This window comes from Actinia tenebrosa, unplaced genomic scaffold (genome assembly GCF_029948245.1).
Source record: "Actinia tenebrosa isolate PJP-AT-01 unplaced genomic scaffold, QUT_ActTen_1.0 PGA_scaffold0__85_contigs__length_37466705, whole genome shotgun sequence".
Taxonomy (NCBI): Eukaryota; Metazoa; Cnidaria; class Anthozoa; order Actiniaria; family Actiniidae; genus Actinia; species Actinia tenebrosa.
The window spans coordinates 21,396,728-21,410,233 of NW_028292569.1; the positions used below are offsets into that span (position 1 = coordinate 21,396,728).

General features: G+C 34.2%; 3 protein-coding genes across 7 annotated transcripts in view; 2 read left to right on the forward strand and 1 right to left on the reverse strand.

Moving 5' to 3' along the window:
• LOC148913774 (uncharacterized) overlaps positions 1 to 13,506 on the reverse strand; it is a 203,344-nt gene that overhangs the window by 3,465 nt on the left and 186,373 nt on the right. The window lies entirely within an intron of this gene.
• On the forward strand, positions 814 to 5,559 carry LOC148913775 (uncharacterized). Its single transcript, XM_089035967.1, has 9 exons — positions 814 to 828; positions 2,102 to 2,371; positions 2,541 to 2,816; positions 2,964 to 3,035; positions 3,131 to 3,187; positions 3,361 to 3,468; positions 3,685 to 3,712; positions 3,879 to 3,915; positions 4,204 to 5,559. The coding sequence occupies exons 2-9, from the start codon at positions 2,197 to 2,199 to the stop codon at positions 4,588 to 4,590; spliced, it is 1,140 nt and encodes a 379-aa protein (XP_088892093.1). The 5' UTR covers positions 814 to 828; positions 2,102 to 2,196; the 3' UTR covers positions 4,591 to 5,559.
• LOC148913776 (neurotrimin-like) lies at positions 6,751 to 13,355 on the forward strand. 3 transcript variants are annotated; one of them, XM_089035973.1, is made up of 9 exons: positions 6,751 to 6,829; positions 6,945 to 7,319; positions 7,525 to 7,803; positions 8,416 to 8,691; positions 9,863 to 9,934; positions 10,906 to 11,055; positions 11,593 to 11,623; positions 11,711 to 11,846; positions 12,813 to 13,355. In XM_089035973.1, the coding sequence occupies exons 1-9, from the start codon at positions 6,763 to 6,765 to the stop codon at positions 12,975 to 12,977; spliced, it is 1,551 nt and encodes a 516-aa protein (XP_088892099.1). In that variant the 5' UTR covers positions 6,751 to 6,762; the 3' UTR covers positions 12,978 to 13,355. The 3 variants fall into 3 exon arrangements, with proteins under 3 accessions (XP_088892099.1, XP_088892104.1, XP_088892110.1); XM_089035978.1 differs by having other exon boundaries at positions 11,596 to 11,623; XM_089035984.1 differs by having other exon boundaries at positions 6,996 to 7,319.

Here is a 13,506-nt window from a genome sequence, read left to right on the forward strand (position 1 = left end):
TTGATGTTTCTGATTTGAGCCCAAGACTAATAAAAATTGAGGTTAATTTAATCACTTCTGATTTTCCAAAAATACCGACCCTAGTGCAATTCCCTCAATAGAGTTACAATTTTCGAATATTTTTAGGGTGTTGAAGTTCTACAGTAGTGGGAAAAGTGTTTTTTCTTCTATGTAGTTATAGAATCCCACACGCATTAAATTTGATCCATGAAAGTGAAATAGGATACTTGCCAATTTAAATATTGTATTATTTTGATCCATCATTGCTTCATAGAACGATGGAGTTCTCTGTAGATCTATTGATTCAATGACGATAAACCTGTTACTCTTGAACAAGGCGCATGGTGATAATTTGTTTATTTACTTTCTCCGAGTTTACTTTCTCCGAGTTTATCAACAGGAATATTCACATTTATATATAATTTATAATTATATTTTAAACTACTTTAGGTGCAGCTCGTTTCACAGTAGTTCCACCAAGTGTTTTGTATGTGTCTGTAGGAGAACACAGCTAAGCTTGTGTGGATTACAGTTGTAGATAACAGGATGGAAGAGTTTGTTGTTTATTCGCAAAATTGGAATATTCTATGCTGACAATGGCAGTGAATTTATAATTGCACAAGAACAATGTATTCAAACAGGGGCAATGGTACATAAACACCAATACATGTCCTGCTAGACTACTGAACCCTGTTCGAGTGAGTAAAGAATCAACTGCTACACTAGTAATCCATAATGTAACTCTGGCTGATAGTGGGTACGTATGGATGTGTTCTTGTGCTGGCAAAAAGAAGCCCCATAACAAGTAAGTCAAACTCGTCGTAACATGTGGGTATAATTCTTTCAATTTGTTGGAATGGTTGTTCTTGTTTCTATTAAATTCTTTTCTTGTTTGCTTTAGTTTTTGATTTTGATTTTCCAAATTTTGAAATATCTTCCGTGCGTTTGCTGTTATTTATTAAGGTGAGGACCTCGTTTTCCCATTAACATTTATTCAACCATGCATAATCAGACTCGAACTGATAAGTACAATCTTATTCTTAATATATTGATAATATTCGTTTCTTTCGTTTTTTTCGTTCTTTCGTTTCTTTCGTTCTTTCGTTTTTCGTTCTTTCGTTCTTCGTCTTTCGTTCTTTCCGTTCTTTCGTTCTTTCGTTTCTTTCGTTCTTTGCGTTTCTTTCGTTCTTTCGTTCTTTCGTTCTTTCGTTCTTTCGTTCTTTCGTTCTTTCGTTCTTTCGTTCTTTCGTTCTTTCGTTCTTTCGTTCTTTCGTTCTTCGTTCTTTGTCGTTCTTTCGTTCTTTCGTTTCTTTCGTTCTTTCGTTCTTTCGGTTTCTTTCGTTCTTTCGTTCGTTTCGGTTCTTTCGTTATTTGGTTCTTTCGTTCTTTCGTTCTTTCGTTCTTTGGTTCTTTCGTTCTTTCGTTCTTTCGTTCTTTCGTTCTTTGGTTCTTTCGTTCTTTCGTTCTTTCGTTCTTTGGTTCTTTGGTTCTTTGGTTCTTCGTTCTTCGTTCTTTCGTTCTTTCGTTCTTTCGTTCTTCGTTCCGTTCTTCGTTCTTTCGTTCTTTCGTTTCGTTCTTTCGTTCTTTCGTTCTTTCGTTCTTTCGTTCTTTCGTTCTTCGTTCTTTCGTTTCTTTCGTTCTTTCGTTAGAGTGCATACCACATATCATTTGCACTTTCAACTTTGCACTAACATGTACAATAGACCCTTTTCGTGTTCCAAATTACCGCTGTGTTTCTTGATTACAGACTCATTTACTCAGGCTAAGCCTCGATTTTGTGAAGAATATTCACATTTTCCAGTCAAGGTCCGCGGGATTTCAAAGTGTTCGTATTGTTGAACTTGTGCATTCTTTACTATACCTTTAGTATTTGCAAGTAAAAAAAACACTGGTTCGAGGCTTAGTCTGAGCAAATGAGTATGTAATCAGCGGTAATTTGGAACTCGAAAAGAGTCTATTTTGATAGTTAACCTTTTCATGGATATATGGTATGCAATCTAATGAAAATGTTCAAACTAAGTCATTTGGTTTTTAGTTGTTTGTCGTATTTGTATTGGCGATGACTGATATGTACTTACATGCGCTATTTTCTTATTTACAGCATTTCCATCTTTATCGATCAATCCGTCCCTTTCAAACATACCTGTAAACAAATCCCAAGAACTGCATATCAAATGTTCTGCGGTAGGAACTCCTATGCCAAACGTCGCGTGGCAAAAAGTACAGGGTGATGTCATTGATCAAGGCGTAGGGAATGTGACAATCGATATTACAAACATTACAAGATATGACAGTGGGCAATACGAATGCTGTGCTATTAACAACCTGAAGAAACCTCCATTTTGTAAGAGTATCTTGGTAACCGTCCAGTGTGAGTCTAAATGCTATCTTTTTTAGAAATACAAATATATGTTGCTTTGTTTTTTAGCCAAAATGGTAGGGTGAGTGGGCGCTGCAAGGTTTGCAACAAATCAATATGATCACAATCAAAATCATTGAAACAGTGCAGACTGAAAATATATAATTCACTCTCTTCGCAGATGAGCCGCAAATAGATTTGTTTCAGTCAAATGACACAGTTTCTTCATATAATGGTTGTAAAATCAGGATATACTGTTTGGCCCATGGCGTGCCCTCTCCTCTGTTTACGTGGTATGATCCCCGTAATCGATCAATAGGTACAGGATCTCATACTGTTACTGGTGTTGGTATCTTGGAACTAGTGACCATTTGCCCCGACAGCTATGGGTTGTACAGGTGTAAAGCAGAAAATCTACTTGGTTATGATGAACATTTTATTAGTATTATTCAAACAGGTTTGGAGAACAATAATAAATAATTAACTTTAGATGGTAAAAGAAAAATGGATATATGGATGGATGGATGAATGGAAGAATGGATGGATGGATGGATGGATGCTTGGAATGATTTACTCATAAAAAAATAATGTCATCTATCCCCAGTCCATCCACCCTCTCTGATGACAAGTAGAAGTATCTATGAAATAACGACATCATCACCACAAACCACTACAGGTCAGAATTACCAATAAACATCTGATGAGCCACTTTCTTAACTACTTCAGTTGAATTATTAACATTTGACTTGACTTCCTAATCATCATTCAAAGGTCATGACTCAAGAGCCAAGCCTGGAGAGAGGTCTTGCTCGACACTACTTATTCAAGGTTATGTCAATGTTACATATACAATTATAAATAAAGGTTACATATATTTTAATTTATTTATTTCTATATATTGACACGTTTTTTTATTTATTATTTATTTTGCTTTACCGCTACCCCGAGTCTGCAGGCACATACTGTTTGTTACCTTTAATCATTTTTTCTGTTTTCTTCAGGTCGCACATTTGCAACAGTTCATTTTATAGTAACATCAATATCAATAGTTGTGAATATTATCATGGCGCTATTAGTGTGCTACATTTTCAAAAGGGCTGGCTTCAAAGGTAAACACTTTAATTCCAGCATATAGCGCATGCATATCACGTAGTATTAATCAGGATCCGTGAAGTATGTAAAACGATTGATAATGATTCCATAGAATAATTTCAGATTTTTATTTTAATATTTCTTTTTCTTTCTTTGTTTGATATCTGGCAACATTGTTTTATCGATGTGTGTCTATCTTTTTACTTATTATCATTGTTTTAAATATATTGCAGTTTTAAGGAAGAGGAGCGACAACGAAAGGTAAATTCACATGTTCAATATGCGTACTGTATGTAATAACCCACCCGTTGCATATCCTCACTCCCCATGCAAAAACAAATAATTCATAGTTCACGCCATTTTTCAGGAGGACTATAGCCAACTGAATTTAGACAAATGTTTTGACGATTATATTTTCACTTTTTAGGGTTTCAAAACCAGAAGAATCTTTTGAGATTGTAGAGGTGAGTTTAATAATATAGGATGCTGATTTGGACTACGTTTTCAATTTATTTATAATTTATTTAGGTGGGGGGTGTGGATGAAAAAAAATTTAGTTGTACTATATATCTGAATATGGACTACTCACTAACCCTTGGCCCCTTGACTTAGCAGTAATAGGGATAGAGTAGATGTTTTGGGTTTATCTAACGAACAAACTAACAAAAACAAAAACAAAAACAAAACAAAAAACAAAACAAAAAAAACACAAAAACAAAAAACAAATTGTTTTACTATATTCTTGTATATAGGATAGAATCGAAATGAAAACACACGAACCAGCAGCATTGGAAACACACCACGAATCACCAAACCTGATACCACCGAATATTGATGTCGGAGCAGTATCGAGAGAATGCACTCCAACCTTATTGGACGAGAGGAAACCAAAAGAGAACCCTGCAGAGCAGACCTTTCTGTCAAGAACTCAGCATCTTTATCAACAGATAAATAATGGAGAGTTATTATCAAGCGAGCACGAGTATCAGTCGCTACTAAGGGACAATAATGGAATAGGGCTACCAACAAATGTTCCTTGTGAGACATTGTTAAATCATGCTACATCGAATGTTAATCACGAGCAGCAAGGATCAGAATACCAACCACTACATCTGTATTCAAGCGTAGAAGAAAAGTAGTTGTATTAAAGTAATGTTGGTTTTATTAAAAGAAAAAACGAAAAAGAAAAAAAGGAAAACGTTTCTACTAAAAATAAAATAGAAAGGAGGAATAAGTGAACAATAAAATAAGAAAGCAAAAATGCAAAGGAAACAAAGCAAATATATCAAATTATAAAATAAATTAAATAGTACGCACGCTTTGATTGGTTGATAGACATGTTTGCATGAGGGTATGTAAACACAGTTTTGACGTCACAACTTTCTTGTTTTCCCGGTATAAGTTCAAAAATTTACAGTTTCTTTCGAGAAAAAAAACGCCCCCAAAAATGTATTTTGAAGACGAAGTTCCAAATTTTGACTTGTGTCAGGGCCTCAGGCATAACCCTATGGTCTCATACAGGTCTTTCTGATCGTAAAATCATGACAATCTCCCGTTGGTCACCGCAAAGAGAATTCCCTCAGGAGCTACAACACACGTCCTTCGTCAGGACAGCTTCGGTTGTTCAGCGACGTGCTTTCTCATGATTTAAATGCACCGCCCGATAAGGAATACAAGTATTTCAAGGAAACAGTCAGCAGCTTCAAACTTTTTCCAGCGATAGCTCTTCAGCTCCACAAAATATCTTCACGAGGCGAGACGAAACAATCAACTTCGCTGCCATGTTTTCTGGCTGTCAAATTGAGCAAAACCACGTTTCTTTCAACCGAGAATTCCAGTCACAGTGACACTCAGTTATCTACTTTTGATCACTTTCGTAAAGATAATCAATTCTGAAATCTTTTATTAAGATTTATATTCAATCTTTGGACATTTCTTTGTATTTGTTTTAAAGTTTTAGAATGATAAATGTTGAAAATAGCTAGCGATTCTTTCTCGCTTCACATTTGCCTCCTTGGCGTTTATTACACGAAATTTGATTGGCTAACGATCAAAGTTCGTGATGTATGGAGAATTTGTATTTTGATATGAGAATCAAATTCGAATAAAGATTTATTTTCTTGCAAGTGGTAATGTTTTCCCTTAGTATTTATTTTATAAAAGCAATAGAAAACTTTTTTCTCTGTATTTACATAGCCTGATAGCAACACTCGGGGGGTTGGGAGAATTCTCGACAGTTATGAAAACCCTCGACTACGTCTCGGGTTTGCATAACTGTCTCGAATTCTCCCAACCTCCCTTCGTGTTGCTATCAGGCTATGTAAACACGGAAAAAGTTTTCTATTGCTTAATTAATATTCATTTAAATATATTGTCAGATAATTCCCATAATTTTTCCCTCATTAAAAAATTTGATTTATTGCAACTCGAAAACAAATGCTATTTTTAGACTTTCTTTTAAAGACTCGGCCTGGTGTATACAATTTGTAGTATTATAATATAAGTGGTAGTAATTAATAAAAGGACATTCAGTGTAGGCATAATGTAGTGGGCAACATCTACGAAAAAGAAAAGAAAAAAAGAAAGAAGAAGAAGAAAAAAAAAAAAAAAGGCGCGCGCCATGAGGTATGTTTATACTTATTAAATGACAGTAAACCAAAAGAAGTCTTCTATGGGTACGAAACCTCTCTTGATACTTAACCACACGGGGCTTTCATCAATATCGTGAAGGTTTAGATGCTTTCGAAATCAATGGTCATGTTTGATTCCATTACTATCTCCATTGGTACATTATTTTGAGCACAACGCTGAGTTTAATTGTAATGACTGGGGGTAACACTTTTTAAAGTGTTCAGTGATTTTTCTCATGGATGCCCTGCCTCCAGTATAACGTAAATATTTGAAGCATCAGAAAAAAATCATCTGGAATAAGAATCACGTTTACGCCCTTACGCTCAGTTGGATTGTTTTTAGTAAACGGAATAAATAAGAAAAATAAGAAAAATAAGAAAAATAAGAAAAAAGAAAAAAAGAAAAAAACAAATCAAGAAGGACAGTTATCCTTAATCATTTTGACTCGATATTAAATCAAGTGGTCCAATGATTACAACGAAACAACCATGAATTTCATTTTAGCATCATTTGATTAGTGCTTTCATGCGCTAGAATAAGGAAGAAAACACTTTTCATTGATATTTGGTTTCGAGAAAGAAATTCCACATGCATAAAACAACGAACCATGAAAGTGAAATACATTATTTATTCAAATATTATATCATTTTGATCCACTAATGCTTTAATCTTCTGAGACAATGGAGGCATCTCAAGTCCTATGGATTTCACTGATCATCAAAGTGTTACTTGTGAGCAGAACTCAGGGTGAGAATTTGTTTGTCTACTTTCTCAAAAAAATCGCTTTATCCGACAGGAATATCCATTTTGCTGTTACATTATATATTTTATATTTTTAATATTTCCTGGTCGAATATTGTAGGTGCAGCTCGTTTCACAGTAGTTCCACCAAGTGTTTTGTATGTGTCTGTAGGGAAAACAGCTAAGCTCGTGTGGGATTACAGTGTGGATAACAGGATGGAAGAGTTTGATGTTTCTTCACCAAAGTGGATATTCTATGCTGACAATGGCAGGGCATTTCAAATCGCACAAGAAAATATATTCAACGAGGGGAAATGGTACATAACCATCAATACATGTCCTGCTAGACTACTGAACCCTGTTCGAGTGAGTAAAGAATCAACTGCTACACTAGTAATCCATAATGTAACTCTGGCTGATAGTGGTACGTATGGATGTGTTCTTGTGCTGACAACAAGAAACCCCATAACAAGTAAAGTCAAACTCGTTGTAACATGTAAGTTCAAATTGAGTTTTAGATGCTACACATCTCATTATTAGTAAGATTAGGTAAAATGTTACATAAATTGGTTCTATTTTGTTGTATTTTTTTAGCACGATCAATATCAATAATCTGGATACATTTTTGTACTTTTTTTAACATGTCCAATTATTGTAATTCTTGTAGTGTATTGAATGGAGTTTCGTTCTTTTTATAACAGCGTTGCCTAATATCACGTTAAATCCTTCGTCTTCAATCATACGCGTAAATGAATCCGAAGGATTATTTATCAGCTGTTCTGCGGTTGGAATTCCTGAACCGAACGTCACATGGCTGAGATTGAGGGATGGTGGCAAGTTCCGTAAGAACCAAGGCGTGGGACATGTAACAATTAATCTATCAAATATCACAAGAAATGATAGTGGAATATATAATTGCTGTGCAACTAACAACCCGAAGGAGAATCCAACCTGTAGAAGTACAACAATATCTGTCCAGTGTGAGTTTAGTACATTGATTATTTTGTCAACCTAGCTGGTTCTTTTGTTATTTGCTAATACGAAATGTCGATTTTTGGGCTTAACTAATAGAACATGAAATTATTAAGCGAACCTTATTACTTAAAACACTTTAGCGGAATAACAATGACAGCAAACAAGAAGAAAAAACAGTTAGACAGGCAGACAAAAGTATAGAGACAAAAAAGAAAGTCGACAGAAGTCAAAATAGACCCCAATGACCATTCAGACAATCTGCATGTATACCTATCACTATCTTATTTTAACTTACAAAACGAGCTTACTTATATCAGAAGGTATTGGAAGAATCAATTCCTTTTTTTCACAGACAAATCAGAAATAGATGCAGTTAAGTCAATGACACAGTTTCTTCATATAATAATGGTATAAAAGTCAAACATCCAATGACCATTCAAACGATAAAAAGCTAGCCATCTATCAATCTAAATGAATACCTATTATTATACTATTTTAAACGTTTTCTTATGACAGCTATTTACAAAGAACAAACTGTGACTCATAAATTGAGCCAATAACTTCTGAACGTATATCAGAAGGTATATATTGGAAGAATCAATTCGTTCTCTTCACAGACAAACCAGAAATAGATGTAGTCCAGTCAAATGACACAGTTTCTTCATATAATAATGGTACAGTCACGATATACTGTTTGGCCAATGGCGTGCCCTCTCCTCTGTTCACGTGGTATGATCCCCGTAATCGATCAATATTGACAGGATCTCATACTGTTACGGGTGTTGGTGTCTTGGAACTAGTAACCATAGACGCAGGCAGCTATGGGTTGTACAAATGTAAAGCAGAAAATTTACTTGGTTATGATGAACACATCATCAATGTCACCCAAACAGGTTTGAAACATTTATTTGTTTTAATGGTTCTTATGGTTCTTTTTATGCGAAAACAATCTTCAAAAAGTTGTTTCGAAAACCAAGTACGTCAAAAATTACAAAAAAAAGGTTTCTAGATTTTTTTTCATCGTGGAAATACATGATGATTGAGGACGCACTAATCGTAAGGTAAAATTGTGGATGAGCCTCGCCGGTGGAATTTTAATTCATAGTGTTAATGGTTTATCATTTTATTTATGGTATTATCATGAAGAGCTTTGATCAAAAAAGTTTAAACTTTGATTGACATAAAGTAGTTTCATGTTACGTTTAGCGACACCTTCAAGGTATCGCAGTCAAAAATTGCATTAGAGCAGTTTTTTTTTTTTTTTTTTTTTTAGCTATGAAACTACAGTAGTTTCATATTTCATGTTGTTTTTGTTTTATCAAGCATTCGACTGTGTGACTAATAAAGAAGAGTAAAACGACTCTACGATGAATCAGTCCTGAATGAAATCATATCAAAGCAGAAAATTCTAATCAGTAGTCGGATTTGGCATATTTTGTTAACGATTAGAAAGCGTACAACGAAAATTATTTCTTTATCGTATTTAGAAGGGAAAAAAAACATTAAAAAATAACGTGAACTAAGCACGTCGACTTTTGAATATATGTTCTAGAAAAGAAAAAAACGATTACTGTAGCCGAGAGGCAGACCTGATCAAGATATACAGGCGCGCGACACATAAAGGACGACATTCATTTCTATGAAACAAGCTCGCTATGTCACCGGTTTAGGGTTATGAAGTCGTCGAAAGTGCTATTTGTGATATTTTGCGTGGATAAGGCAGTAGGAAATCAGGTCCATGAATAGCCCCAAACAAAAAGTTGATGATGGAATGACTTGTGGGCTTGGAATGACCTTGCATCTGCTCTAATTACAAAGAAAGAGTGTATGTTGACAACAGGATTGACACCTACACACTTACACTTAAGGAACGATGGACATTACTTCACACCTAAAAAGACCTCATGCAAAGTAAACCTTTTTGACCAAAGCTCCTCATGATATCAGTGTCAACTAATAGCAACGGAACGCGCGAAGGGTTCTTTTTAAAAATATGCAATTATATATTCCCTTTGTAACAGTGCACATGAGAAAAGAAATAAATTGTGATTTGGTCTTTTCTAGCTTTTCCAACTTCTAAATTGCCATCGGAAAAACCACGCCATATACAAAGCTTGATAACAACAGTTAACCGAGGTAATCTAAGCAACGTAACAAACAACCGCCAACCTAGGAAAACGAACAATCAAACAAAATCTGAAGAACAGAAAATTAAATGAAAACTTAGAAAATCAATTCATAAACGGGTATTGAATGAGTATTTTTTGTTTTTCGTTTTATTTGGTTGTTAGATATTTTTGTTTGTTTTTATATTCCTTAAGTGATTTTGTTTTAACAAAAGAAAGCGACGTCAGTATGACTGCGAAACGTCGTTACGTTATCTTTTGCTTATTTTTAATTGTTTATACTTTTTTGTTTGTTTGTATATTTATAGTTAATTAATGGAGTAAATCAATCAACCAATCAGTAAAACAAAGAAACAAACATCAATTGCAAAACATAATTCCAAACATACACACACGCACACACACAAAACTGAGCTGTAAATTCAATTACTACAGACTTATGCATCTATTTTTTTTTAGTTTCTATGTCTAATTTTTTTTAGTTTCTACGTCTACGTCGAAGTCGATAGACAAAAGTTCAATAAATTTAACCAATGTAGTAGTTTCAACACCAAGGGAACGACAAAGTAAAAGCTTAATCAAAAATAATTTCCCTTTTAGGCGCAAATAAAAAATAATATTAAAAAAAAAAAAAAAGCCCGTATGATAAAATACACATTTTTTTATTATTATTTAAAATCGGCTGTTCTTTCCTGTTAATTAGTTTTCCTTTTATAAAGTTTCTTTTTCGTTTGTTCTCATTCTACTTTTCATATTCTTCATTTCGTATGAGTTTACTGTTCTCTTTCTTATTTCTTTTTCTTTTCTTTTCTTTTCTTTCTGTTTTTTTTTTGTTTTTTTTTCTTTCTTTAATTTAATGCGAACTTTTTCTATCTTTATCTCATTTTTTTCATATTCATAATTTTTTTCTTTCTCTTAAATTTTAAAATTTCTCATATTTTTTATATTTATTTCCTTATTCATATTTTATTTGTGTTGTAGACAAGACTAGCGGTTCTCTTGGAGGAGACAATAAGATCGGCAAGAAGGATATCATTTTATTGTCAGCAGGTGGAGCAGTAATGTTTGTCTTGATAACGATAATTATTATCTTTACTGTAATAATCTATAAAAAGTACAGTAACAAGAAAGGTAAATTACATTTTTAAAATATTAATTAATACTATTATTATTATTACCATTCCTTATAAGCCTTTTCATAGTTTAAGAATCGATTCCACTGCGCATGCGATTTTATCCCGAATTTCTCACCTTTTGTTTAATTAAGAACAAAAGAAGGTTTAGACAAAAGAAGGTGAGAAATTCGGGATAAAATCGCATGCGCAGTGGAATCGTTTCTTAAACTATGAAAAGGCTTATTGATGTTGTCCTTCTTCTCCTGCTCCTGCTCCCGCTCCTGCTCCTGCTCCTCAGTACATCACAGTCACCTTAATTCTTATCACATCCGCATCCCCAACGCTTTCTTGATGTCCTTCCTTCTTTTATTTATTTTTTCCCTCTTGAATTTTGCTTCTTAACCCTTTTCAACATCCAATTCCAACATCTTCAGTGATTATAACAATTTATCAGTCATGATTAATAACCTAATCATGCAAGCCATAGGTTTAAAAATATAACCATTTCACCAACTGCAAGAACGACTATTATAGTGCAGGATATTTATATCAGCAGATAGAAAAGAACAACCAGGGGAAAATGAGTACGTATTTATGTTTCGATTACAAAATCTGATTATATTCCGAAGACGTATATTTTAAAGAACTAAAACCAATTCCGTTGACTTTAGAATGCCTCATTTGCCTCTGGAGGCTATAGAAGATGACATACCCGTATATGCAAGTGTTAATTTGTCAAAAAAGAAAAGAGCAAGACAACAGGGGGACATACCGATCTATGCCCAGGTAGACAGAAGCAAGAAAAAGGTATGAAAGTGATGCCGTCTGTGACGTGGGATGTTTTTCCCGATGACTGGGATGGGGTGGACTAGCTCGTCCCACGTACACACATGTAGACCTTTATGGATTTTCTGGTCTTTTATTCGCTTGGTTGTTTTCTTCCTTCTTCTACTCTTAGTGTGAATTTGAACTTGAACTCGAACTAGAACTAAAACTCGAACTCAAAAACAACTAACTCTTAGTGTGTGCTACAAGCACTTAAGTATTATTTGTGGTCTATAGAAAGTGACGTCAAGCCGATAATGACCTGACGCTAACTGTGATTGGTCAATGCGACTCAGAGGAGTTAATGAGCTAGTTCCCAATTCCCGAGGAGGAATTTGAACTAACCCAAATTCCTATGATTTACTCAACTCTAAATCGCATAGATCATACAGTAGTCGTTATACACTTAACTTAACTAATTACCACTTGAAAGTGATTCAAGTTTGAAACAAAAATGAAGGAGATTATTGAGACTAAAGTTGGGGCGTCAATAGATTGTTGACACACCCGATTATGCAGTACTATCAGAGAACAAAAGCTTTAGAGATGTCAAAAGTGAATAGAATGTTTGCTCAGATGACCAACAACTCCACGTGCTGAGCTGTCGACCTTAACCTCAAGCAAACCATTAGGACTGACATTTTGGTTCCGAGAACACGTTTCTTGCTTACCGATCAATTGATTCTGTTTAACTTTGACACGCGTTTCTGTTCTCCCTTGCGACATGTGGAACCAAAATGTCGAGCCTATTCATGTAATTCTAGAAATAACACTCAGAGCAAATAGACCTACTTTTCTTAATTGATTAATTGATTCCTACTTAAGTTTCGTGCTTGATAATCTGTTTTCTTTGATGATCTACAATAATCAAACTTGACAAACATTTTGTCCTATGACACGTCCCCGATGACTGTATTAGTTGACCTATAACTTATTTTGTTACTTCAGCGCCCAGGCCAGATCATCTATGCCGAATTAGATCTTCTGCATTCAACCGAAGTCATCCCACCACCATTACCAGAACCTGACGCATATAGTGAGATTGATTGCAGCCAAAATTCACGTCGTGGTGACAGTGTAGAGCCTATATATGAATTGGTTTTTCTGGAATGATAAACAATATATCCTTACTAATACATTTAGCTATAAAAATCATACCATTTCTCGGCGTTTCGATAATTTCGTGCATTATTCTCAAGAGTGTATACATTGAAGCGATGAATTATAATTTTTACTTTTCATTTTATCGAAAGATGATCATGCTATAAACGATTTTAGAGAAAAAGTCAATGTACATCCGAATTCATGAACGTTTGTTTCGTTCGTCTCCAATTGCTGTCAATATAATTTAAATGAAACTTTTAAGAATGTTCATTACGTTAGCCGCTTCAGTACAGAATCCGAAGTGTGACCTACCTTATCTTGATAATTATAGTATGAAATATTAAATACAAACAGTTGTCGTCTATCGTCTATTTTTAAATGCAAATAATTATCGTCTACCTATAAATAATAAATAAAAGAGACCTACTAAGAATAACTGTTTGTTTGTTTGTTTGATTATTTCATTTTTCCAATTAATAAGAAGGAATAAAAATGTCTATATATGCATTCATTCATTTGTGTTTAATTTCATAGCAAT